Consider the following 23806-nt stretch of genomic DNA (forward strand, 5'->3'; position numbering starts at 1 on the left):
AGGGGTGGAGCAAAAGACCTCCCCCTTGCTAGTTATAGTCAAGTGCAGACCCTTACAAGCACCTGATACTAAAGCCTGTGGTCCAGTCAACCTCTTATGCAGTCCTGCTGGGTACGGCCACTAGGAAACCTAGTGGGCTACAACATGAACCATGGGTCCATCATGGTCTGTGGAACTTACTAGGGTTTATTATTACTTCGACCTGTACTCTGTTTGAGTGAACATTGGCTAACCATAATCCCCCTGCTCAATCATTTGTCCCTCTCAGGGAAAAATGATTCTTTTTGAGAGTATCGCTTTGTTGTCCAGGCTGAACTTAAAATCCCTGGCTCAAGTGGTCCTCCTGCTCAATTTCCAAAGCAGCTGCGATCTTACATATGCACCACTGTACTCAGCTAAGAAAATTTTAGTTTTAATCAAGTCCAGATTACCAGTTCTTTCATAGTTATGATTTTGATGTCCTATCTAAAAAGGCACTGACAAATCTAAGGCCATCTCAGTTTTTCACCTGCATTATGTTCTAGTAGTTTAATAGTTTCAAAATTTACATTGACTTTATATTGATTTGTGAAGAACTGTTAACTGACAATACAAAGTCTTTCTGTCCATGAACATGAAATGTCTCTCTCCATTTATTTAGTTCTTTTATTTTGTTTCTTGGAGTTTTGTAGTTTTCTTTTAATGCTTTTATAAATGATAATGTGTTTTGAATTTAAATTCTGCTTGTTTCTTTTTAGTATATAGGGAGCAATTTTTGTGCAATTACCTTGTAACTTACCTTGTTATAATTACTTAGTAGTTTCTGGAATATTTCTAATCCTTTGGGCTTTTACCTAGATCATGATGTACGTGAACAAAGACAGTATTCCTTCTTCTCAATCTTTATACCTTTTATTTCCTTTTCCTCTTATGTTACATTAGCTAGAACTTTCCATATGATGAAATATTGTTATCTTGTTCCTGGTATTAGTAGTACAGTTTTGAATTTCCATCATCAGTTAAGTGTGATGTTGTTTTTATTTTTGTAGATATTGTTTATCAAATTGAGGGCAATCCTTTCCTTCCTTCCTTCCTTCCTTGTATTCCTTTCCTAGTTTTCTGATTTATTTTGTTTTTTGTTTTTTTGAGACAGGGTTTCTCTGTGCAATAGTCCTGGCTGTCCTGGTTCTTGCTTTATAGACCAGGCTGGCCTGAGACTCAGAGAGATCTGCCTCCTGAGTGTTGGAATTAAAGGCATGTTCCCCATGCCTGGCAGTTTCTGAATTTTTATCATGAATGGCTGTTGGATTTTGAAAAAAGATTTTCCTGTATCCATTGGTATGACTGTGATTTTTCTTCTTTAGCCTGCTGATATGATGTATTACATGGATCAGTTTTTAAATTCACTGAACCAGTTTTCCACACTAGTGATAAATTTCTCTTGGTTATTGTGTATAATTATTATACCATGTTAGATTTGTTTTGCTAATATTTTTGCCCAGCTTTTTTCCATTTATGTTGATGAGAGACACTGAACTAGTTTTCTTTTCTTACAATGTCTTTAGTTTTGGGGTTAGGGTAATACTAGTTGACCTCATAGAATGAATTAGAAAATATTCTTGTTGTATTTACTTTTGGAAAAAAACATTGGAGCAAATCAGTATAATTTCATCCCTAAATGTTTAGTAGAATTTGCTATTGAATCTGGTGTTTTCTGTTTTGAAAGACTATTAACTATTGATCTAAGGTCTTTTCTAGATAAAGGCCTTTTCAGATTATCTATTCTTGTGTGAGTTTGGCAGATTCTGACTTTCAAAGAATTGACCTATTATGTTTTGGACTTAAATTTTCTTAAAATTTAATGTTTGAAAACGTGGTTCCTAGCTGATGGGAGCTAATGGGAAGTGATAGAAGCATTAGCAGCTGTAGCCTAATAAAGGGGTTTAGGTCATTAAGGGTATGCCCTTGGAGGGCATACTGCTGCCCCAGCCCCTTCTATCTCTTTGCTTTGCGGCCCAGAGATGGGCAGCTTTTTTCACCAGCTTGCCCCTACCATGGTAACCTGCATCACCGCAGTGTTGAAGGGATGGGGTCAAGCAACTGTGCTGAAGTATCTCAGTAAATCTTTCTTCCTTATAAATTGATTATCTCAGATGCTTTGCTATAGAACACTGACATGTGACCCTTTTCGTTTAGGTTATCAAGTTTGTGGACATAGGGTTGTTATAGTATTCATTTTTATGCTTTTATTTTCTATCTATAGTGGTGTCCCTTCTTTCATTTCTGGTCTTAGAAATTTGTATCTTCTTTTCCTTCTTAATTAGCCTGGCTGAAGACCTTTTATTTTTTATTTTATTTATTTATTTTGATTTTTTTCAAGACAGGGTTTCTCTGTGTAGCCCTAGCCAGGCTGGCCTTGAACTCACAGAAATCTGCCTGCCTCTGCCTCCTGAGTGCTGGGAATAAAAGTGTGTGCCATCAAGCCTGGCCTGGAAACCTTTTAAAAATGTAATTGTGTTTTGTATACAAGTATGTGTGCATGCTATGGCACGCATGATCTCAAACTTACTATGTACTTCAGAGGTCAGAGGACAGCTCTGAGGATTCAGTTCTCTCACAATCCAGGGGTTGAATTTGGGTTGTCAGATCTGTGTGCATGTGCCTCTACCCACTGAGTCATCCCTCACCCAACTGCTGACTTTGGATTGGTGGATTTATACAACCAAATTTGATTATTCATGTTACTTCCGTCACTTGTAATGGATAAACTTGGAGAGTACAGATTTCTATGTTGGCTAAGTCTTACAATCAGCACTCTAAAAATTCTATCCCTCTTTCTCATTTGTATGATTTTTCAGGAAAAGTCGGATATAATACTTACCTTTGCTTTCTGTAAGATGTTTCCTCCCCTTCTCTGTGGCTTTTTGTATTTTTTTCTTTTTTGGTTTTAAACTTTCTTTATTACTGTTTGTATGTGTGCCTACGATGTATTTGTGAGTTCAGGGCATGCACACACGCGTGATGCACATGTGGAGGACTGGACAATTCTCAGAGGTTGGTTTTCTGCTTCAGTTATGGGCTCCAAGGATTCAGGGTTCTCACCTGCTGAGCCATCTCACCTGCTCTTTGTTTTCAGAGTCTTGAAGCCCAGGCTGTCTCAAACTTACAATGTCCTTCAGATTTGCCTTGAACTCGTGATCCTTACACCTCTGCCTCTCAGCAATACCATGCCTGACCTGTATTTTTTCTTTATCTTTGAATTTCTGTAGTTTGAATATGGTATGTATAACACAGTCACACACACAATCACACACACAATCACACACACAGTCACACACAAAGTCACACACACAGTCACACACACACAGTCACACACACACAGTCACACACATTCACACACACACAGTCTCACACACACACACCTTCACACACAGTGCTGCTGCTATTATTGCTCCTCATTTATCTGGCTTGGTGTTCTCTGAACTTCCTGGACTTGTGGACTTAATATCTGACATTAATTAGAAGGAAGTCTGTCATTATAAAGCAAATACTCTCCTTTTTAGTAATTACTTCTAGTGTTTTAATTCTTTCGTGTTTTTTTTTTTCAGGTTTCTGCTAAGAAATTCTTGTTTAGGAGAGTCTTCGCTCAGCCATGTCTTCTCTTAATATGTCCATCAAAGACAGTTTTATTTCTGATACAGTATCTATGAGTTCTAGCATTTCTTTTGTTTTTTATTTTATTTTACTTTTAACATTTTTCATATAATATATTTTGATTATATTCTTTCCCCTTCACCAACTCTGCCGTGATTCTCCCCACCTCCCTACTAACCCAACTTTGTTCTTTCTCTCTCTTAAAAAACAAACAAACCAAAAACAGTCCCCTCCCCCCCCACAGAAACCACATGGAGTCCATTTTGTACTGGTAACTACTCTTGAGCGTGAGTCCTGTCCTAGAGTGTGGTATGTGACCAGTGTCACTTCATTGAAGAACACTGACTTCCCCTCTTCCAGCAGGTATCAGTTGCAGATAGCTTCTTGGTTAGGAGGAGGGCTTGGTGCCCACTTCGTCTTCTGCATGCTGGGATTTTGTCTGGGTTGAACCCGTGCAGGCCTTGTACGTGCTGTCGCAGTCTCTGAGTTCATGTGTATCGTCCCTGGTGTGTCTGGAGAACACTGTTTCCTTGGGGTCATCCACCACCTCTGGCTCACATTCTTTCCAAGTCCTCTTCTGGGTAGACTCCTGGGCCTTGGGGGAGGGGTGATAAGAACGTCCCCTCTAGGACTGAGTGTTCCAAAGTCTTTTGCTCTCTGCACGTTGTCCAGTTGTGTGTCTCCGTGCTAATCACCATCTACTGAAAGAAAAGGCTGCTCTGATGAGGGTTAGGTGGTAAACTAATACGGGTCCCCACTGAGTGTGGCCTTTTGGTTCTTTCTTCAGTTTCAGGGGGTTCTTTTGGGCTGGGTGTCCGTGTTCATACGTGCATGTGCACATGCATGTGGGTGCACACATGTATGTATGCATATGGAAGCCAGAGGTCAACCTTGAGTGTCACTCCTCAGGTGCCAGCCACCTTGTTTGTTTGTTTTTGAGACAGCATCTCACTGTGTAGCCCTGGCTGTCCTGGAACCCACTCTGTAGCCCAGACTGGCCTTGAACTCACAGAGATCCACCTGCCTCTGTCTCCCGAGTTCTGGGATCAAAGGCATGTGCACCACAAGCCCTGTTTGGTTTTTGTTTGTTTTGTTTTAAGATTTATTTATGTATTATATGTATATGGATGCTTTGTCTGAATGTATGTCTGCATACCAGAAAGAGGGCATTGGGTCCAGTAATAGACAGTTGTGAGCTGCCATGTGAGTGGTGGGAATTGAATTCATTACCTCTGGAAAGGCAGCCAGTGTCCTTAATTGCCATCTCTCTAGCCCCCACCTTGTCTTTTGAGGGAGTGTGTCTCACTGGTCTGGAATCCACAAAGTAGGCTAGTCTGACTCGCTGGCAAGCTTCATCTGCCTGTCTCTGCCTTCCAAGCACTGGAATTACAAGTGTGTGCCACCACACCTTGCTTTTCCACGTGGCTTCTGGGAATTGAACTCAGGTCCTCATACTTGAATGACGAGCACTTGACTGACTGAGTCACCCTTCTAGCACAGTTTTCTGAATTTCCCTCTCTTTTCTTGCCTGGCCTGTCTGCTCTCTTACACTTTGTTTTGCCCATCATAGGTCTTATATTAATCATAGTTGTTTTATATTCCTGGTTTGAAAATTCCAGTATTTCTGTCACATTTAGTCTGGTTTCTGTGCTTGCTCTATCTCTTTAAATTGTGTTTGGTTTTGTTTTTGCCTTTCAGTATGCCTTGTAATCTTCTTGGTAGCAGGACATGGTGTACTAAGTAAAGAAACAACTAAAAATAGACCTTTAGTAATACGATGAAGTTGGGGTAGGAAAGGGAAACATTCTGTAGTCCTGTGATTAAGTCACAGTCTTTGAACATGCCTATTCTTCTGACCTGTTAACCTCACAAGCGCTAGTTAATATTTTTCCTCTGTTTCCAGGGGACAAAATGGGTAAAATGGTATTTGCTTTTTCTCAGGTCAGTTAGGCTCTGATACAATTCTAGCAGGCTGTGTTTTAGTAAAAGAATTTCTCCCAGGGACAGACCTTGTTAAGAACTGGCTTGTTTCAAAATAGTTCTTTTATCCCTTCCCTGCCAGAAGCACTATGGGACTTTTTTATGATACTGACTGTAACTATTACAGTTTGAGCTCTTAGAGCTAAAACTCTTAAGAGTGTGGCTCTCTCCTTTGACGTGGAGTTTTTGACTCTTCAGAGATATTCACACTAAGCCTTTAACAATTCATCAATTACAGCCCAGATTTTCCTGCCCCAGTAGTTACCTCTTGCAAAGTTTTCTGCTTATGAGTTTCTGCTCTTGTAATTTGTGATTTTCTATATTCACCTGACTTTCTCCATTTGGGAGCAGTCATTTTGCTTGTGATCTCACTTCTTTTATGGATCTAAGAAAAGTTGTTGAATTTTCAGTCTGATTAGCATTCTAATCTGCTGTTAGGACTGCTGTAGGTCCAGCTTATATGATGTTTAGCTGCTTTTTCTTCTTCCTTTTTTTTTTTTTTTTTTTTTTTGGTTTTTCAAGACAGGGTTTCTCTGTGTAGCTTTGCGCCTTTCCCGGATCTCGCTCTGTAGACCAGGCTGGCCTCGAACTCACAAAGATCTGCCTGGCTCTGCTTCCCAAGTGCTAGGTAGTGTGCCACTACCGCCTGGCCTCACTATCTTCTTAAGGTCATAGAACATCAGAGTCAGTGACATCTTAAATTTTTAAGTGTACTGTTAAAGTTGAAATTATGGTTTTGATGTTCCATTTTAATTATACTATTAAAATATTTAAGACTTTTTGGAATTTAAGGCAATCTACTGGAACTAATGAGAAAGGGGGGGCATGGAATTTGTATAAGGATGCTGCTATCTCATAGATATCAGAGTTGCCAATTCTAGCTGTATCTTCCACATTAGGGTAGAGAGTTAATGGAGAATCTCTATAATTCGTGTTAGACCAGGAGCTCACACCATGCTAATAGGTTAGATGGATGGACTTTATTTGAACATGACGTTTATCTGAGAATAAAAATGTCTAGACTGGAGTAGTTGCTTAGCATTTGCAAGACCCTGTGTGGGTCAGCGGGGTGTGGGGAGAATGTACATATGGGGCAGAGATAGGCAATTTAGATAGGATACTATCTAAAAATTCAAGGTATGGAATTGAGCTAATGCACTCGCTGATAATTATTGTTCAGTTATGAACAATTAATCTGTGTACAACTTTGTCCTAGGATTCTCTAGAGAAACAGAGCCAGTAAAGAGGGTAGGTCTGTCAGTAGATTGTGGACATAGAACTTCATAATTTGTGAGCCAAGGGCTTACTAAAAATCTCATGATGTACATGTGTGTATATATATTGTATGGAGGGCAAGGTGGTTTATTTCAGCCCAATGGAAATGTTAATTTTTTGAAAGCATTCTCACAGACACAACAAGAAACAGTCTTTAATCAGATGCATAGGCATCCATTGGCTTAGCCAAATTTCCATATAAAATTAACCATCCCAAGGATGTTATATGTCTCAATGATTTCTGACTCTGTGTTATATGTATGTTAATTTATTTAACAGTGTTTGTTAGGCTGTTCTGTCTTTTGCTTAGTGTGTGCTAGTTGAAAGCAATCACCTTGTTCTTTGTGGCTCTTGACTGAAAATCTGATGGTTGTGAATGGTGCCAGATTGATAGCCTAGAAATTGGAGCCCTGTGAGACTGTGGGCAGCAATAATGTCAGCTTTCCAGATTCTCCTCCATGTATTTTGATCTTGATCTACAGGATAAAGCTCTTCTCAGAGATCTCAATTGTTCCCTGGTACTGTAATTGAAAGTGTTGATATCCAAAAAGGTGTCATTTAAATTCAGCCTTTTCAGAAAATTGAATAATAAGGTTACCTTTTTGTTTTTTCTGTTATATTGTTCTGGCTTGAATTTAAGACTAAGAATTCTAATGGATTATTGATTGTATGAACAACCAATCTATTGGTTGGTTTCATGGTTCAAATCATACTCTTTCTGTTTTAAATATTTCACATAAATTACTTTTTTCCTTTTTTTATTTTATAATTTAATTTAATTTTACACATCAGCCACGGATTCCCCTGTCCTCCCCTCTCCCGCCCCCCATAAATTACTTTTTGCTAAATAGTAATTTGCTAAATAATAGCTAACACCTATTGAGCATCATGTATAAAGTCTTTGCAAGGCACTGCATTTAAAGTTCCTTTTGCCAAGTAAAGTTCTTCATTGTTAAGAATATACTACAAACTCTAGTTACCATAGTGCAAAGAAACTAAAGCTCGAAGTTCAGTGATTTGGTGAAGTAACTCCAACTGTAAAATACTAGAGCATGATTAAAGCCTGAATTGGCCAGGTTTTCACAGCACAGCTTAAGCATCCAGCTTATATATGTTAGTGATGGTTGGTTAAAAATTCCAGTCCTGCTCTTACCAGATATAGATTACTGTATTCATATTCTTGAATCATACTTTCTGGTTTTTCAAAGTAGTCCAACTAATACAAATTTTTCAGAGATGAGTGATTTAGGTAGAAAGTGCAATACCTTGATTAAATATGATGCAAGCTTCATTGTGCAAACCGTTACTTTACGTTGGCACTCACTAGGCTTTGGATTGTAAGTGCATTGAAATTTTAGTAGTCATTGTACAACTCTTGAGATCTTTTGTATCAGAAATTTCCTAGATGAAAGTACTTTGAAAGTAAATCTTTCAGTTTGTTTCACAGATAGGTAGTGAGTCTGTATTCTACGCCATAAATGGTGTCATGTGCCACAATCATAAAACGAGAAGGGCAATTCCTATCCTGGAAAACGTTAGGAAGCTGGAAAGGAAGACAAATGGTTAAGTAGAAATCATGACCAGGTTGATAAATGTTGTAATCATTGTAAAATCACAGGACAAAAGATAGGCACCTATCCCAGACCTAGGCCTAAATGGTAATGTGAATTGTTATTAAAAAATATGATTGGTTACTTAGTTATAATTTACACAACATAAAATTAACTACTTTTAAAGGTACATTCTGTGTATACTTTATATTTTCAATATATTCAGTATTGTTCAACCATCATATTGTCTAAATTAATCCCAGAATACTTTCATCACCCCAGAAAGGAACTCTGTAGCTAATAATAATTACTTTCCTGGCCAGGCAGTGGTGGCACACACCTTTAGTTCCAGCACTCAGGAGGCAGGCAGGTGGATCTCTGGGTTTGGGGCCAGCATGTTCTTCAGAGGAGTTCCAGGACAGCCAGGGCATCCCCTCTCCCCAGCACCTGGCAAACATGTCCTACTTTTTGTTTTTGTGCATTTGCCCACATGGACTGATGTAACCAAACACACACTTGTTACTGGATATTTTCCCATGTACAATGTTTTCTTTTATTATTATAATTTTTTGAGGTAGTGTCTTGCTCTCTGGTCTGTACTAGACTCAAACTCATGATCCTTTTGTCTCAGCTCTCCAGTTGCTGGGATTAAAGGCATGCACCAGTCGGTTTGATTCCTAGCACTGTATAAATCATATGTGATAGTGCATCCCTGTAATCCCAGCACTTGGGAGGTGGAGCCAGGAAGATGAGGAGTTCAAGGTCATCTATGGCTACACACACACACACACACACACACACACACACACACACACACACACACACACATGCACACGCTAGATTTAGCATAATATTTTCAAGGCCTATCCATGTAGCATATATTGATAGAAAGCTCTGTTCTGGGTATTGGAGATAGACAAGATAGACAACTGATTGTTCACACTGATCAAGATGACTAGCTCATAGACTAAGAATTTGAGACTAGAGAAAAGGTGCCCAATCAAAGAGTACTGCCAACTATGGAAGTATGGCCTGTTTTATAGGCTAGAGGAGGCTATTGAATGTTGTTAAGAATGAAAACGAAGGGCCCATGAGATGGCTCAGCTGGTAAAGGAGCTTGCTGCCTCGTCTGACAACCTAAGTTTGATCCCCAGAACCCATATGGTGGAAGGAGAGAACTTATTCCTGCAAGCTGTCCTCTGGTGCACATCTCCCCCCACACAAATAATAGGGTAACACATTTTTTTAAAAAATTGAAAATGATAAAATTTGATATGTGTAGGGAATAGTCTAGAAAGATACCAAATAGAATGCAAGGAAACTAGTTTGAATCTTGCATTTCTGGACAAATGAAAGATGATGGCAGTATGGGAGATGGCCGAGGAAATGGAGTAAAGTGACTGGATTGGAAAGACTTAAAAATGACTGATAAGACTGGGAGTTGGGAAGAATGGAGAGGAAGAGGAACAGCTGGAATGGGTTCAAGTTTCTGGGTTGGTGAGGCACAGTGATGGTGCACACACCATTAAGGAGCTCCAAGTTAGCTAGGCAAGTTCTGAGTGTTAGTCTGTAAAAAATATTAAAACAGTGCCTGGAAAAAGAAAACACTGAAAGGTAAATGAGACTTTAAAAAGTGTTTCCCAGAGGTTTTTCTGTTTTTGTTTTCCTCTTCTCCCATTTGGCTTTTGCGTGCTTGAATAATGTTACTTTTCCTACCAAACTGGACCCTTGGAGGCCCTAGCTGCTGCTTGTTACTGTAATGACTGAGATGAGGGATCACGTTGTATCTCAGGCTGGACTGGCACTAGGAAGCCTAGGCTGACCTCAAACTTGTGACAATCTTCCAGAGTGCTAGAGCTGTAGCACGAGCTGCCATACCTTGCTTTTTCCAGGTTTGTTTTATTGAGTCACACAGATTGGGAGTTAGAGCAAAATAGTTTAATAAAGGAAAGACTGCAGCCACTTAGACTTCATTAATGCCTGTCTCTCTTGAGGCTTCTACTTTGAAATGTTTATGTTTGAAGAATATCAAAATATTAACCTGAAATTCTATTAATCTATTCCTATATAATGAATTACACCAGAACTAAAAGTAGCGATTTCATTATTATCTTTTTTTTGTTTTTCGAGACAGGGTTTCTCTGTGTAGCTTTGCACCTTTCCTGGAACTCACTTTGGAGACCAGGCTGGCCTTGAACTCACAGAGATCCGCCTGCCTCTGCCTCCCAAGTGCTGGGATTAAAGACGTGCGCCACCACCGCCCAGCTCATTATTATCTCTTACATTTCTAGCAATTGATTGGGTTCAGCCAAGTGGTTCTTAAGAACCTTCATGGTTCTTCATGAAGTTGTAGCTAGGCAATGACTAAAGCTAGAGTCATCTTTAGCCTTGCCATTCACATGTGTGAAGTCTCATGGGCCAGATCAGCTAAGTGTGGTCATCTCTTGTGGTTTCCCTGACATGATAACTGTATTATAAGAGTGTCCCCAAGAGACCAAGCAGAAGCTATCTCACCTTTGAGGACTTGGCCTTGAAAGTTACATAGTTTCCCTACATTAAGCTCTATTAGTTGAGGTAGTCACAAAGGTCTACCCAGGTGTAGAGGAAGGAGACAGATTTCAGATCTCTTGGAAGACTGCCGCAGTCACATTAAGAATCATATGGGTCAGGCGGTGGTGGTATACGACTTGGAGGCAGAGCCAGGCGGATCTCTGTGAGTTTGAGACTAGCCTGGTCTACAGAGCGAGATCCAGGACAGGCACCAAAACCACACTGAGAAACCCTGTCTTGAAAAACAAAACAAAACAAACAGACAAAAAATCATATGGTCACACACCTGTAATTGAGAGACAAGCTTCGTGGCCAATGGTGGGCTACATAACAAGTTCTAGACCAGCTTAGGCAACATAGCAGCACTGATTGAAAACACACACACACACACACACACACACACACACACACACACACACACACACACACACACACACAGGAGGGGGTGGGGGAAAAAGCAGGAGAGAGAAGAGAAGATTGTGTGGACTGGTTTGATTCTGTAGCAGCATTTGGGAAGTTTGATTTGCCACACCTACCTGAGCTCCCAGACTTGGGTAAGGTTGTAAGAAAGAAGACTTGGCCAGTGTTTGAATGCCTTGTCAGACTTCCTGATGGAATATTAGAAGTTTAGCTGCTGGGAAGATACTAAATTTGTTCTATGTGAATTTTATTCATCAAAACCAAGACAGGAAACATACTGAACTAAGAATATTTTGTTTTATTCTCCTCATTTTCTATTGTTTTCAGATTTATAGCCAGGATTTTGATGGAGTTGTTTGTGTTTGTTTGTTAGTTTGTTTTGTTTTGTTACAGGGTCTCTCTGTGTAGCTCTGGGTGTCCTGAAACTATCTCTGTAGACCAGGCTGGCCTCAAACTCACAGAGCTCTGCCTGCCTCTGATTAGAGGCATGCACCACCACCACCTGCCTGGCCAGCCAGAGTTTTGCAAGTTCTCTTCTGTTATAAAGGTCTCCACATCAGACGTTCAGTTATATATTGAACATCATCTTTATTCCTGTCATCTTCCTGTCTAGGTTTGTTTATAAAATTGATTTTGGTTCTTAATTTTAAATGACTCTTTAAGTCTCTCCCATATTGCATTTGAAATTTTAGTCTTGCTTTATACATCCCAGGGAGAGATAATCTTTTAAAAACCCTTGCCTGTCCTATTCCCATTGCTTTTCAGGTTTCAAAGTAAAAATATAAGTAGCTTGAAATTTTATCAATTGAAATTCAAGTAACCTCAATTCCCCTTTCCATTTTTATATAAGTTAAGAAAAATTAAGACTATAGAGGCTTTTAAAATTTTTAAGTCACCTAAACATCAGCTGTCAAGAGATTCCCTATTTGTGTGTGTGTGTGTGTGTGTGTGTGTGTGTGTGTGTGTGTGTGTGTGTGTGTGTGTGTGTTTTTAATACTTTAAAATTTTTATTCAAAACGAGGCCTTCAAATTTGTCTTCTTAGCTAGGTGTGGTGGTGCAGGCCTTTAATTCTTGTACCTGAGGAGCAGAGGCAGGGGAATCTCTGTGAGTTCTAAGCATTCAGAGCTGCATGGTGGGACCTTCTTTTTAAAAATAAATAGTCCTCTTAGCTGCAAATGAAATCAAGAAAACTGTTGGTTTCTAGTAGGAAACATCTCTTCCCCTGTCCTGATTTTAAAAGCACACACACACACACACACACACACACACACACACACACACACATTCTTTTATTTTACTGAATTTGATTATTCATAAGACATTTGCTAAGCACTGTGTGTCATACCCTGGGTTACAAAGAGTGAAGACATCATAGGGCTTGCTCTTTTTTTTTTGTTTACTTGGTTTTGTTTGTTTGTTTGTTTTTTTGTTTTTTTGAGACAGGGTCTCACTGTGTAGCTCTGGCTGGCCTAGAACTCACAATGTAGGCCAAACTGGCATGTAATTTACAGAGATCTCCCTGCTTCTGCTTCCCAAGTTCTGGGATTAAAGGTACATGCACTACTGTCCAGCACAGGACTTATTTACACAGGGCTTGTTTACTGTCCAGTGGGAGAGAGAGAGCCATATATGAACAGTGTTAACTCATTTGGTAAGTATTGCCACTAGTAGAGAAATACAGAATGTAAGCATAAATTGATTTTGTACTACAGATAGTGGAAAATAAGGAACAACTCAGATTGAGTTGAGAGAGTTGAGCCAGGTAAATATGAGTCAATGAAGCGTGACCCTAATTAGTCTTTATCAATAAAAAAAATTGAGAGTCAAATATTGGGGTAAGAACCTGAAAGATTAGAGAACTGGGAGCAGCTGTCAGTTGCTTCCTACCTCTACAAATCCTCAGACCAAATGGGCGTGAGATCCTGTCTCATCTGCCTTACGTTCCTGTCTCCACTTTGCTAGTGCTAGGATTAAAGGCGTGCACTGCCACTGCCTGGCTCTGTTTCTCTTTTAGACTGCTTCAATCTCATGTAGCCCAAGGTGGCCTTGAACTCCTGATCTTCCTGCTTCCTCCTCCCAAGTGCTGGGATTAAAGGTGTGTGCCACCACGGCCTGGCCTCTATGGTTAACTAGTGGCTAGCTCTGCCCTCTGATCTCCAGGCAAGCTTTATTTGTCAGAACACAAACAAAATATCATACAAGTAAGCCAAGCCATACTAGTTTAAGAACTCTATGGTGTTCACACAATAAAATCATCTAGGAACACACTTCTCCAAATGTATCCCCATCGTTAAGGGATTGTGAGTTCAAGACTACCCTGGGCCACATACTAAGTTTGAGGCCAGCCTGGTCTATGTAGTAAGACTCAATTAAAAATTAAAAAAAAAGATATGTATGTATATATAAATAAGGAATTGTTTATATGATTCTGGAAACTTAGAAGCTCCGTTGTGTGATGTCTGCAGTCTGGAAACACAGGAAAGCTGGTAGTAATATAGTTCTGGAACTGGGTAATAATTGTGAAAGTCCTAGTTCAAGGGCAGGAGAAGACAGCAAGGCAAGTTAGACACACACAAAGAATCCTCCTGTCCTTCACTATTTAATTTCTCCACATTCAGGTCCTCAGTGGCTTAGAGGAGACCTAGTTATGTGAGAGGGTGGTCTGCTTTACTTAATCTACCAACTCAAATGTTAATCTTGTCCTAAAACACCCTCAGACATACCCAGAAGTAGTAGTCTGAGCATCATGTATCCCAGTCAAATAGCCATTACAAACACATAAAATTAACCATTACATAACTGTGCTTGCCTCATGCATTAAAATGTACTAAACCAAACTTAGATATGCACATAGGATCTGACAGTAAATTTATAGAATTAATTTTATTTAAGAAAATCTTCAATCCCAGTGTGGTGGCTCATGCCTTTAATCCCAGCATCTGGGAGGCAGAGACAGACCGATTTCTGTGAGTTCAAGGCCAGCCTTGATATGCAGAGCAAGTTCCAGGACAGCCAGGGCTGCTCAGAGAAACCCTGTCTTGAAAAACAAACAAACAAACAAACAGAAAAAGACCTTCAATTAGCCAGTAGCTTTTGCATCATTCCTTTGACTAGTTTACCTCATTATTCCTGGTGTTTTATTTAGTCCTTTACTTGGCAGATACATGTCTGTTTCTCATTTAGTGTATAAGAGCATGTACAAGCTTCCCTCCCTCCCCCCTCCGTGTGTGTGTGTGTGTGTGTGTGTGTGTGTGTGTGTGTGTGTGTGTGTGTGTGTGTGGCGCGTGCGCACTGCAGGTAGTCAAACCTAGGGCCTTATGAGTGCAAGGCAAACTGCCCTGCCACTGATCTACACCACTGGCATCAGTTTCCTGAAGACAGCAGAGCCCTTGACCAGTGGTCCTCGTTCTGTATTCTCTTTGGTCTCCAGAACTGGAGTTTTTGCACCTTTTCTTTCTAAACACATAATTTTCATATTAGAAAATGTAACATCTATAATGTCAGGAAATTTCTTCTGGCACCTACTTTATCTTTTTATTTAAATATGGTATTTACTAAACAATCTCTAAAAATCTTACCTGTTCTGAAAATACCATGATTATAATGTTCTTAGTTTGTTTTTTATTAGTTCTACCTGTCAATCTTGTACAAGGCTAAATTAGGCCCCTAAGAAATTTCACAGGTCTGGAGAGATAGTTCAGCAGTTAAGAGTACTTGCTGCCTTTCCCAGAGGACCCAAGTTCAACCACCTGAAACTCCAGCACCAGGGAATCTACCTTCTTCTGGCTTCAGTGATGCTAGCTCTCATGTGCATATACACACATACATACATATTTAAAGGTAGAATAAATCTTTAAGAAAATTAAAAATCAACATCTCTAAGAAGTTATAGAGACATGTAAGTTAGACTACTCTTAACTTCATGGATATTGTGATATTCTTTAGAGAAAGGAAGTCACATTTGAGGAAGTTTTGTCTTTAACCATAAAGTTCAGTATATTGCACTAATAGATCCACTGTTGTTTTTTTTTTTTTTTTTAATTTATTTATTACACAGTGTTCTGCCTACATGTATCCCTACAGGACAGAAGAGGGCACCAGATCTCATTATAGATGGTTGTAAGCTACCATGTGGTTGCTGGGAATTGAACTCAGGACCTCTGGAAGAGCAGCCAGTGCTCCTAACCTCTGAGCCATCTCTCCAGCCCAGATCCACTGTTTTTAAGCACTGAGGAATGTCTGGGATACAGATACACTCCATTTGGAGGGAAAACAGTTGTTTGGCAATAAAAATTTCAGCAGGAAACTTTTATCTATTTATCTATTTATTTTTATTTTTTGTTTTTTTCGAGACAAGGTTTCTCTCTGTAGTTTTTGGTGCCTGTCCTGGATCTCGTTCTGTAGTCCAGGCTGGCCTCGAACTCACGGAGATCCGCCTGGCTCTGCCTCCTGAGAAACTTTTTTTTAAATATATTTTTATTTTATGTTCATTGATGTTTTGCCTGCATGTATGTCTGTGTGAGGGTGTCATAAGCCCTGGAACTGGAGTTACAGACAGGTGTGAGTTGCCACATACATGCTGGGAATTGAACCTGGATCCTCTGGAAGAGCAGCCGGTGATCTTAACTACTGCACCATCTAGGAGGTCCTGAGTTCAACTCCTAGCACTCACATGGTGGCTCACGAGGATCTGTAATGGGGTCTGATGCCCTCCGCAGCAGGAAACTTTTAAATCAGTTTAATTCTTTGTGAAGTCAGACTATTGGCACACACCTTTAATCCCAGCACTCAGGAGGAAGAGGCAGATGGATCTCTGAGTTCAAGGTCTACGTGGTCTATATAGTGAGTACCAGGACATCGAGAACTACATAGTGAGACCTTGTCTTGAGGAAAAAAAAAAATTCTGTGTGTACACAGTGGGGAAAATCGTATTTGAGGACATTCTTATGAGGTAGCAGTTTTCTTAACTGTGGATTTCTGGAGGGCCTGTTGTTACACAAAGTAAATGGTGTCTTTATGAATCGGCAGTTAAAGTCACTGGAGAGAAGCTGCTTGCTGTTGTGTTACCCATTATCTCCTGAAATGAGCATGCAGAGTTCTTAACTCTTCCCTGACACTTACGTTTCTGACTTCTTCAATGAAGTGTGTGTGTGGCTGCCTTCCCTGCCGAGTAGGTCTTTGAATCTGAAGATGTAATTATTATTTATTGTTGAGACCTGCTACTTTTTTTTTTCATTTTTCTTTATTAAGAAATTTTCTACTCACTCCACATGCTATCCACAGACCTCCCCTCTGCCCTCCTCCCACCCCCCAGTCCTCTTTCCCAAGCCACCCCACATCCCTACATCCCCAAAATTGATAGACCTGCTACTTTTATTTGTCTGGCTATAGTAGGTTTATATGTTGAAGACTAGAGCTTATTGTTTTAGCAAGTGTAATAAGCACTCTGGTTTTTCTGTAGGATCAAGGAGGACCTTCTGGTTCAGAAGACTGGCTAGTGGCACAGCAGGCATCATGAGCAAGCACAGAGAAAGTTGCTCTTTATCATGTTCGTGAGGGGACAGGTATGGAAACCATTGTCTCATTTCTCTCTGATACTGAACTCTAGAGAAGGGCTCCATCTGTGGCTGCAAGGTTGATGAACATACGCTGTTTGCTTCATTACTGATGTCTCTTACTAAATCAACAGTACAACTTTTCAAATGACTTTAACAGTAAGACAGCAATTGATTGATTAATTAATTAGAGACAATCTGTGTAGCCTGTGCTAGTCTGGGATTCACTGTGTAATTCAAACTCACATCAAACTTGTGATCCTCCTGCCTCTTTTTCCTAAGCACTGGAATTACAAGCTTAATCCAGAAAAGGGTGTTGGATTCTCTGGAGCAGGCCATTGTGAGTCACCTGACATGGGTGCTAGGATTGGGAGTCCTCTGCAAGGGCCGTGTGCACTCTTAGCTGCGGAGCCGTCTTTCCAGATCTGTTTGGGTTTTTGGGGAGGGGGTTAATAACTATTAAAGTATGTCACAACACTGATCTCTCTGCTCGTGCTGGCTCCTTCCTTTTAGAATCACCTTACTGTTATCCTTGATCGTAGAAAGCTAATTTTAGCATGAAAAAGAACATGATTTTGAGCAATGGTGTTAGGAAAGAATATTGGCATATCTGTTTCTACTTCTTAGTCGTTATGCAAGAGCATAATTCAATTAGAAAATTTTAGAATTTAGAATCAGAAATGTAGATGTAATTGCATTATTTTATTTTTCTAAATTAGTTGTGAAAGCAGTAATTTCCAGGAGAAAGGGGAGTATTATAATCTTATAGAGTCTTGGACTTTTCCTAGCTGGCAGTTGTAGATTTTTTCTCCCCAAATTACTTGTAATTATTTAGGGTGTATAGGACGGCAAGAGGTCTTGCTGGTGAGACTGACTTCCGACATGGGTCATGCCAGTCTCAGTACAGTGTTGTGTTCTCCACATGAACTGTGAGGAGAGTCATGGATGTTCAGTATGAAATTGAGCTTTTTCTTTTCAGTTGAGGATGGTAATAATTTTTCTTGACCCAGAATGTCTGCACCCGAAGTTGGCAAGCTATTTCTTGTCCTTCTGCACTTCATATGGCAAGATCCTATCCTTCAGGTACCACCTCTGTAGGAAGTTTCTACCATTATGGCAAAGGATATCCAAATCCACCAGAATCCATTCTTGTTTCTCTGAAGGAGCTGCAGCTGAAATACAAATGTCTAGCATCCTTTTTGTAGCTCAATGTGGCTGTGACTAAGCTCACAAAAGGAATGTAAGCAGAGATAATGTGTGCTACTTCCAGGGCTGTCTTTATAGATTGTGCCCATTCAACTTTTACCTTTCACCTTATTGCTGTCTCAGCCTAGATGTGCTGTCACCTGATTCTGGTGAAGTAGGTTAAAGAACTACACCCTAGGTCGGTGCTTGTTTTGGTATAAACCTCCAAGAAGATGCTATTCTTGAGCTGTTTATTTGTCCAAGCTAAGATAACACGTTGTTTAGCTCAGCCGACTTTTTTCATTTTTCAAGACAGGGATTTTCTGCGTAATGGCCTGGCTATCCTGGAACTTGCTCTGTAGAACTCACGGAGATCTGCCTGCCTCTGCCTCCTGAGTGCTGGGATTAAAATCATTTTCTGATGTTGATCTATATTTTTCTTGAAGACAAGCATCTTGTAGAGTAGTTTCCTAATCTGTGGTCAAGGAACAAGATGGAGGAACCTGCATTCTACTGAGTTGCTTACAGATGTGGAAGATTTGAACTTAATTGTTATAAAACTATATTTACCAAGAGCTTAGACTTAGAGCTCAATTGGTAGAATGCTTGACTTTGATGTGTGAATCCCTGAATTCAATCCCAACCATTACATAAAACCAGGCATGGTGGTGTATGCCCATCATTCCAGCACTTAGGAGATGGAGGATCAGAAATTCAAAGTCATCCTTGGCAACATTTTGAGTTTCAGGCCAGACTGGGAGACATGAAACCCTGTCTCAAAACAAACAAACTTTGTTTTAACCTTGGAAATATATTTGAAATATTCTATATAGCAGTATACTCTACCCTGAATAATACACTCTCTCCTTACTCTGACTTGGATCCATCTCTTCTTTGGCTTCATAGCACCTGGTGCATATATCAGTATTTTCTGTTTCAAGTTAACTCATTCGTCTATCTCCCCGGTGAGACCTTAGGCTTCTTTAGGTCAGAGGGATATAGTGACAAATAACCTAGGGACTATGACAATAGTTGGTACCTAGTAGATGACCAGTAATATGTGGTGCCTAAATTTCTACATGTTCACTGTGGCACAAAAAGAAAGTGCCAAGGAAGGAGACATAAAAGCAGCAATCAGGTTGGTGCTATAAGTGGGACCTCAATGCTGAAATTCTGCAGAATTTCTAAAGCTCTGGTCAATAAAGACTCTAGAGGTAAAAAGACAAAAAATCCAAAGTAATTATATTCCTCTATGAAATATATGTGTGAATTTGGTGAGCTCCTATTTTGCATAAAATGGGCATTTTTATAAGAAAGGAAGCCAAGAATCTTGACATAAATTCTAACGTATGCAGTAAGATCACCAAACCCCACATCTTCAGGAAACCACAGCTGTTTCTTTGATAATGAAACCAGGATCATCCCAAGACTTGGAGACCTCAAACAGTTCCTAGAGATGGCAGGGATAAAGCACACTAGAGAAAGTGGGGGATAAAAGGACTAGTAAATAATCAGACTAACAGAATGGTATTTGTTGTACCTCTACTGTGTATGAGACAGTAGAGTGTAGCTAGAGTTTTCCTGCCTGGCCCACAGTCAGGACAAATCTCTCTCACCTGCCAGTCCCACAGCCGCTCAGACCCAACCAAGTAAACACAGAGACTTATATTGCTTACAAACTGTATGGCCGTGGCAGGCTTCTTGCTAACTGTTCTTACAGCTTAAATTAACCCATTTCTATTAATCTATACCTTGCCACATGGCTCGTGGCTTACCGGCATCTTCACATGCTGTTTCTCATCATGGCGGCTGGCAGTGTCTCTCTGACTCAGCCTTCCACTTCCCAGCTTTATTCTCCTCCTTGTCCTGCCTACACTTCCTGCCTAGCCAATGACCAATCAGTGTTTTATTTATTGACTAATCAGCAACACATTTGCCATACAGAACATCCCACAGCAGTAGAGTCAGGCCTTAATTATTAATCCTAAGATCATAAACCTTACAATTTAGCCAGTAGTGAACAATGTTAAGTAGAAAAAATTTAAGTAATAGCAAACAATTTTAATACCAACTCATCCCAAATGATAAATTAGCAGGTACTACCTCTTTAGTGTGCTGGGGAGACGGCTCTGTGGGTGAGGTGCTTGCTGTACTAAGACCAGTATCAGTTCAAATACCCAGAACCCACGTGAGGCCAGGCATGGTAGTAAACATATATAATCCCAGTGCTCCTACTGTTAGTGGGAAGGTAGAGACAAGAAAATCCCTGTAAGCTCCTGGGCCAGCTAACTTTGTGTGCACAAAAGAAAAACAGCAGAGACCCTGCCTCAGACAAGGTGGGAGTCAAAGATCAGCACCCAAGGTTGTCCTCTGACCTCCATATGTGTGCCATGCCATTTGCACACCTGTTTTCTCTCTCTCTCTCTCTCTCTCTCTCTCTCTCTCTCTCTCTCTCTCTCTCTCCTCCCTCCCTCCCTCCCTCCCTCCCTTACTCCCTCCCTCCCTCTCCCCCCTCTCTCCCTCCCCCACACACATACACCTACACATACCCCTTCCTCTTACACATGGACACACAAAAGATGGAAAAGTGATTGAAGAAGATACCCTGTGTTGGCCTCTGGCCTCCACTTGCACCTGCCACATAAACATGCACACTCATATGAACCTGTATTCACACACATGCACACACAGATACATAACAAAAGAGTTCATTTAAAGGGATGATCAAGAGTATTCTTCCCTTGGAACCCTTCCCTGCCTTGGGAGCTTCTCCCCACTTTTCTCTAGTAAACTTAAATTTGGCCTGCTCAAAAAAGGGATAGTCATTAAGCCTGGTGTGGCTCATAACTGCAATCCCAGTTCTCAGGAGTCTGGGTCAGCCTGGGCTCCAGTGTGGGTTTTGGCACTGTCTGGAAAATCTTAAATAGTAATAAAGGAATAGCCAGTAGCATTTTCTAAAACTCCTCCTGTTGTGTTACTTGGCATTCTGTTAAATCATTGGTGTCTTGTATAAATGCTTTTAGGTCAAGTAATAGTAAGGGAAGTTTAAAAATTACATTTAAAAATGAGAGGTTTAAAAAGATTCCTCAGTCATCATTAAAATGAAAACTAATATCCCTTATCCATACTTGAACTTTCTCTTAATTTTCTATTTAACAGAAGCTATGAACTCCCTTTTCTAGTAGAAATGTAACTTCATCGTAATCAAAATGATCCCTTCCCAACACCTGGACTTTTATCTTTTGTAGTATAAGCTATTAAATAAGTCTACTTTCTATGTTTGTAGTAGTTCTACATTTGTTCCTTAGTGTCTCTGGAGGAGTGGCCCCAGGACCATTGCAAGCCCCAGAATCCATGGAGTATTTGTATATAACTTGTCCAGGCCATTCTGTATACTGTAAATCATTGCTACATTACTAAGATAAAGTGCTAAAGAAATAGCTATTAAACTGTTCTACTTATGGAAAAATGACTAGAAAAAATGTTTATGCACGTTTGGTACATATGCAGTTTTTTTCTGAATATTTTCCATCCATCACCGGTTTAATCTGTAGACACAGAACTTACAGACATAGAGGCTGACTGCATTTTGATAATTGTTAGCTTATAGGTTTCTAGACTTGAGGATCTTAGGTTGTTTATCATTGTCCAAATGGATTCGTTGGAGATTTCATTCTTGTATACATAAGATCTATAAATTATATTTTAATAATTCAAAGTGTAACTCAATTTTTTGTTTGTTTTGTTTTTGTTTTTGTTTACTTTTTAGGTTTAAACAGGTCTCTTCAGCAGTGTTTGCTCACTGATGGAGAATTACTTCCAAGCAGAAGCTTACAACCTGGACAAGGTATTAGATGAATTTGAACAAAATGAAGGTGAGAATTTACATTGGGAAATCTATTTGGATTTATGATATAGAGACTGTGAGAATAAGAATATGAAGTTCTTAAAAAAAAAAAATCAAGGGGTTGGAAAGATGGCTCAGCAGTTAAGAGCACTGGCTGCTCTTGCAGACGACCCAGGTTCAATTCCCAGCACCCATGTGGTGGCTCATAGCTATCTGTAACTCTAGTCCCACAAGATCTGATGCGCTCCTCTGGCCTCCACAGGAACTAGGCACACAAGTGGTGCACAGAGATATATGCAGGCAAAACACCCATATACATAAAAAGGAATGAAATAAATCTTAAAAAATAGAATAAAATAGGTCTGATGATGTAATGACAATAATATATAATAAATTTTAAAGGAGGAATTAACATTCCTTAGCATTATGTGCCATGTACTTACATTTTTTAAACTTAATGTTTATGACAGTTCTATGAAGTTAGTTTCTCATTTCCTATTACTTTATTTCCTTATTTAAGGAGAAAATGTATGACAAATGGCCAGGCCTGTAGTCCTAGTACTTGGGAGCCAGAAGGAGAAGGATCATCACAAATCCAAGGTTAGCCTGATTCATATAGTGAGTTCCAGGTCAGCTAGGGGTACATAGATAAAATCTGTACCCTTCCTCCCACCCACAAAAATCCAAGTATGATGCATGCCTCTTGGCAGGACATCAGGGGTTCAAGGCTAGTCTTGGCTGGATAGTGAATTTGAGGCCAGTGTAGGGCACATGGGACTTGTCAACAGGATGAAATACACACACACACACACACACACACACACACACACACACACACACACACACACACACGCGCGCGCACTCGCAGATGTACTAAACTAGGTAATTAACATGTCTAAGTAATAGGTAAAACCCAATCATTCCTATTTCAATAACATTATTGAACATTCTTGTAAGAAATGTCTCTCTTTTTTTATTTCTGGAAATACTTATTTTTAAATTAATTTAAATTTAAATTAAATCTCTTGATAGCCTAAATTTTAATTTAAACTTAAGAGTGCCTCAAACTCAGAAGTCCACCTGCCTCTGCCTCCTAGCTGCTGGGATTAAAGGCGTGCGCCACCGCTGCCGGCAGCAATCGGAAGTTCTTTGCTTTCACTATCTGCCTGTGTTGCTTCTTCTCACTGTTTCCCAGGCTGGTTATTTCCTTGGACCAAATTGATGTATTTGTTGTTCTCTTAAATCTTATACTTGGTGTTATGCTTTTCCTGGTTTCCCTACTTACAAATCATTTTCTGTTGATAAAACGCTTGAGACCTTGTCCAGTTCCTTTTTTTAGTGAATTCAGGCTCATTTACCTCATCCTAGAATTTATTTTGTATTCTTACATAATAATTTTTGAATATATATACTAATTAGCTACTCATGTATATTGTATCTATGTCTTATTTTTCCAACTAGATTATATACTTTGTAGAGGCATGAGTATTACTCTTAATGCTATATAAACCAAATGCTTTTTATTTATGTTTACTTTTGTGTATTTATTACCTACTACCACTTGACCCTATACAAAGTAGGCCTTGCATTAATGGAATGAAATGGTTTCTGCCTTCAGAAATCATTCAGTGGGCGAAAGAGAAGGTAAATAAGCTATTGCATTGCAGTATAGTAAAAACTGTAATAAGGTCGATGAGTGCATTGAAGATTAGTGTTACAATTATAACTGCATAATTTCATCACCATGGTTATCATTTACTGAAGGGAGAAAGAAGAAAAAGCCCTAAGTGCAATTTTTTTTATTCTTTTA

General features: G+C 39.7%; 1 protein-coding gene across 3 annotated transcripts in view; it reads left to right on the forward strand.

Moving 5' to 3' along the window:
• Positions 1-23806, forward strand: part of Zfyve9 (zinc finger FYVE-type containing 9) — a 159883-nt gene that overhangs the window by 38352 nt on the left and 97725 nt on the right. For all 3 annotated transcript variants that reach the window (XM_052715755.1, XM_052715758.1, XM_052715757.1), the window contains exons 2-3: positions 16871-16973; positions 21919-22024. In XM_052715755.1, the coding sequence (XP_052571715.1) occupies positions 21955-22024 (70 nt within the window). In that variant the 5' untranslated portion in view covers positions 16871-16973; positions 21919-21954. The remainder of the gene's footprint in view (positions 1-16870; positions 16974-21918; positions 22025-23806) is intronic.

The sequence above is a fragment of the Peromyscus californicus genome, unplaced genomic scaffold, assembly GCF_007827085.1.
Source record: "Peromyscus californicus insignis strain IS unplaced genomic scaffold, ASM782708v3 Scaffold_5__1_contigs__length_169319896, whole genome shotgun sequence".
Classification (NCBI taxonomy): domain Eukaryota; kingdom Metazoa; phylum Chordata; class Mammalia; order Rodentia; family Cricetidae; genus Peromyscus; species Peromyscus californicus.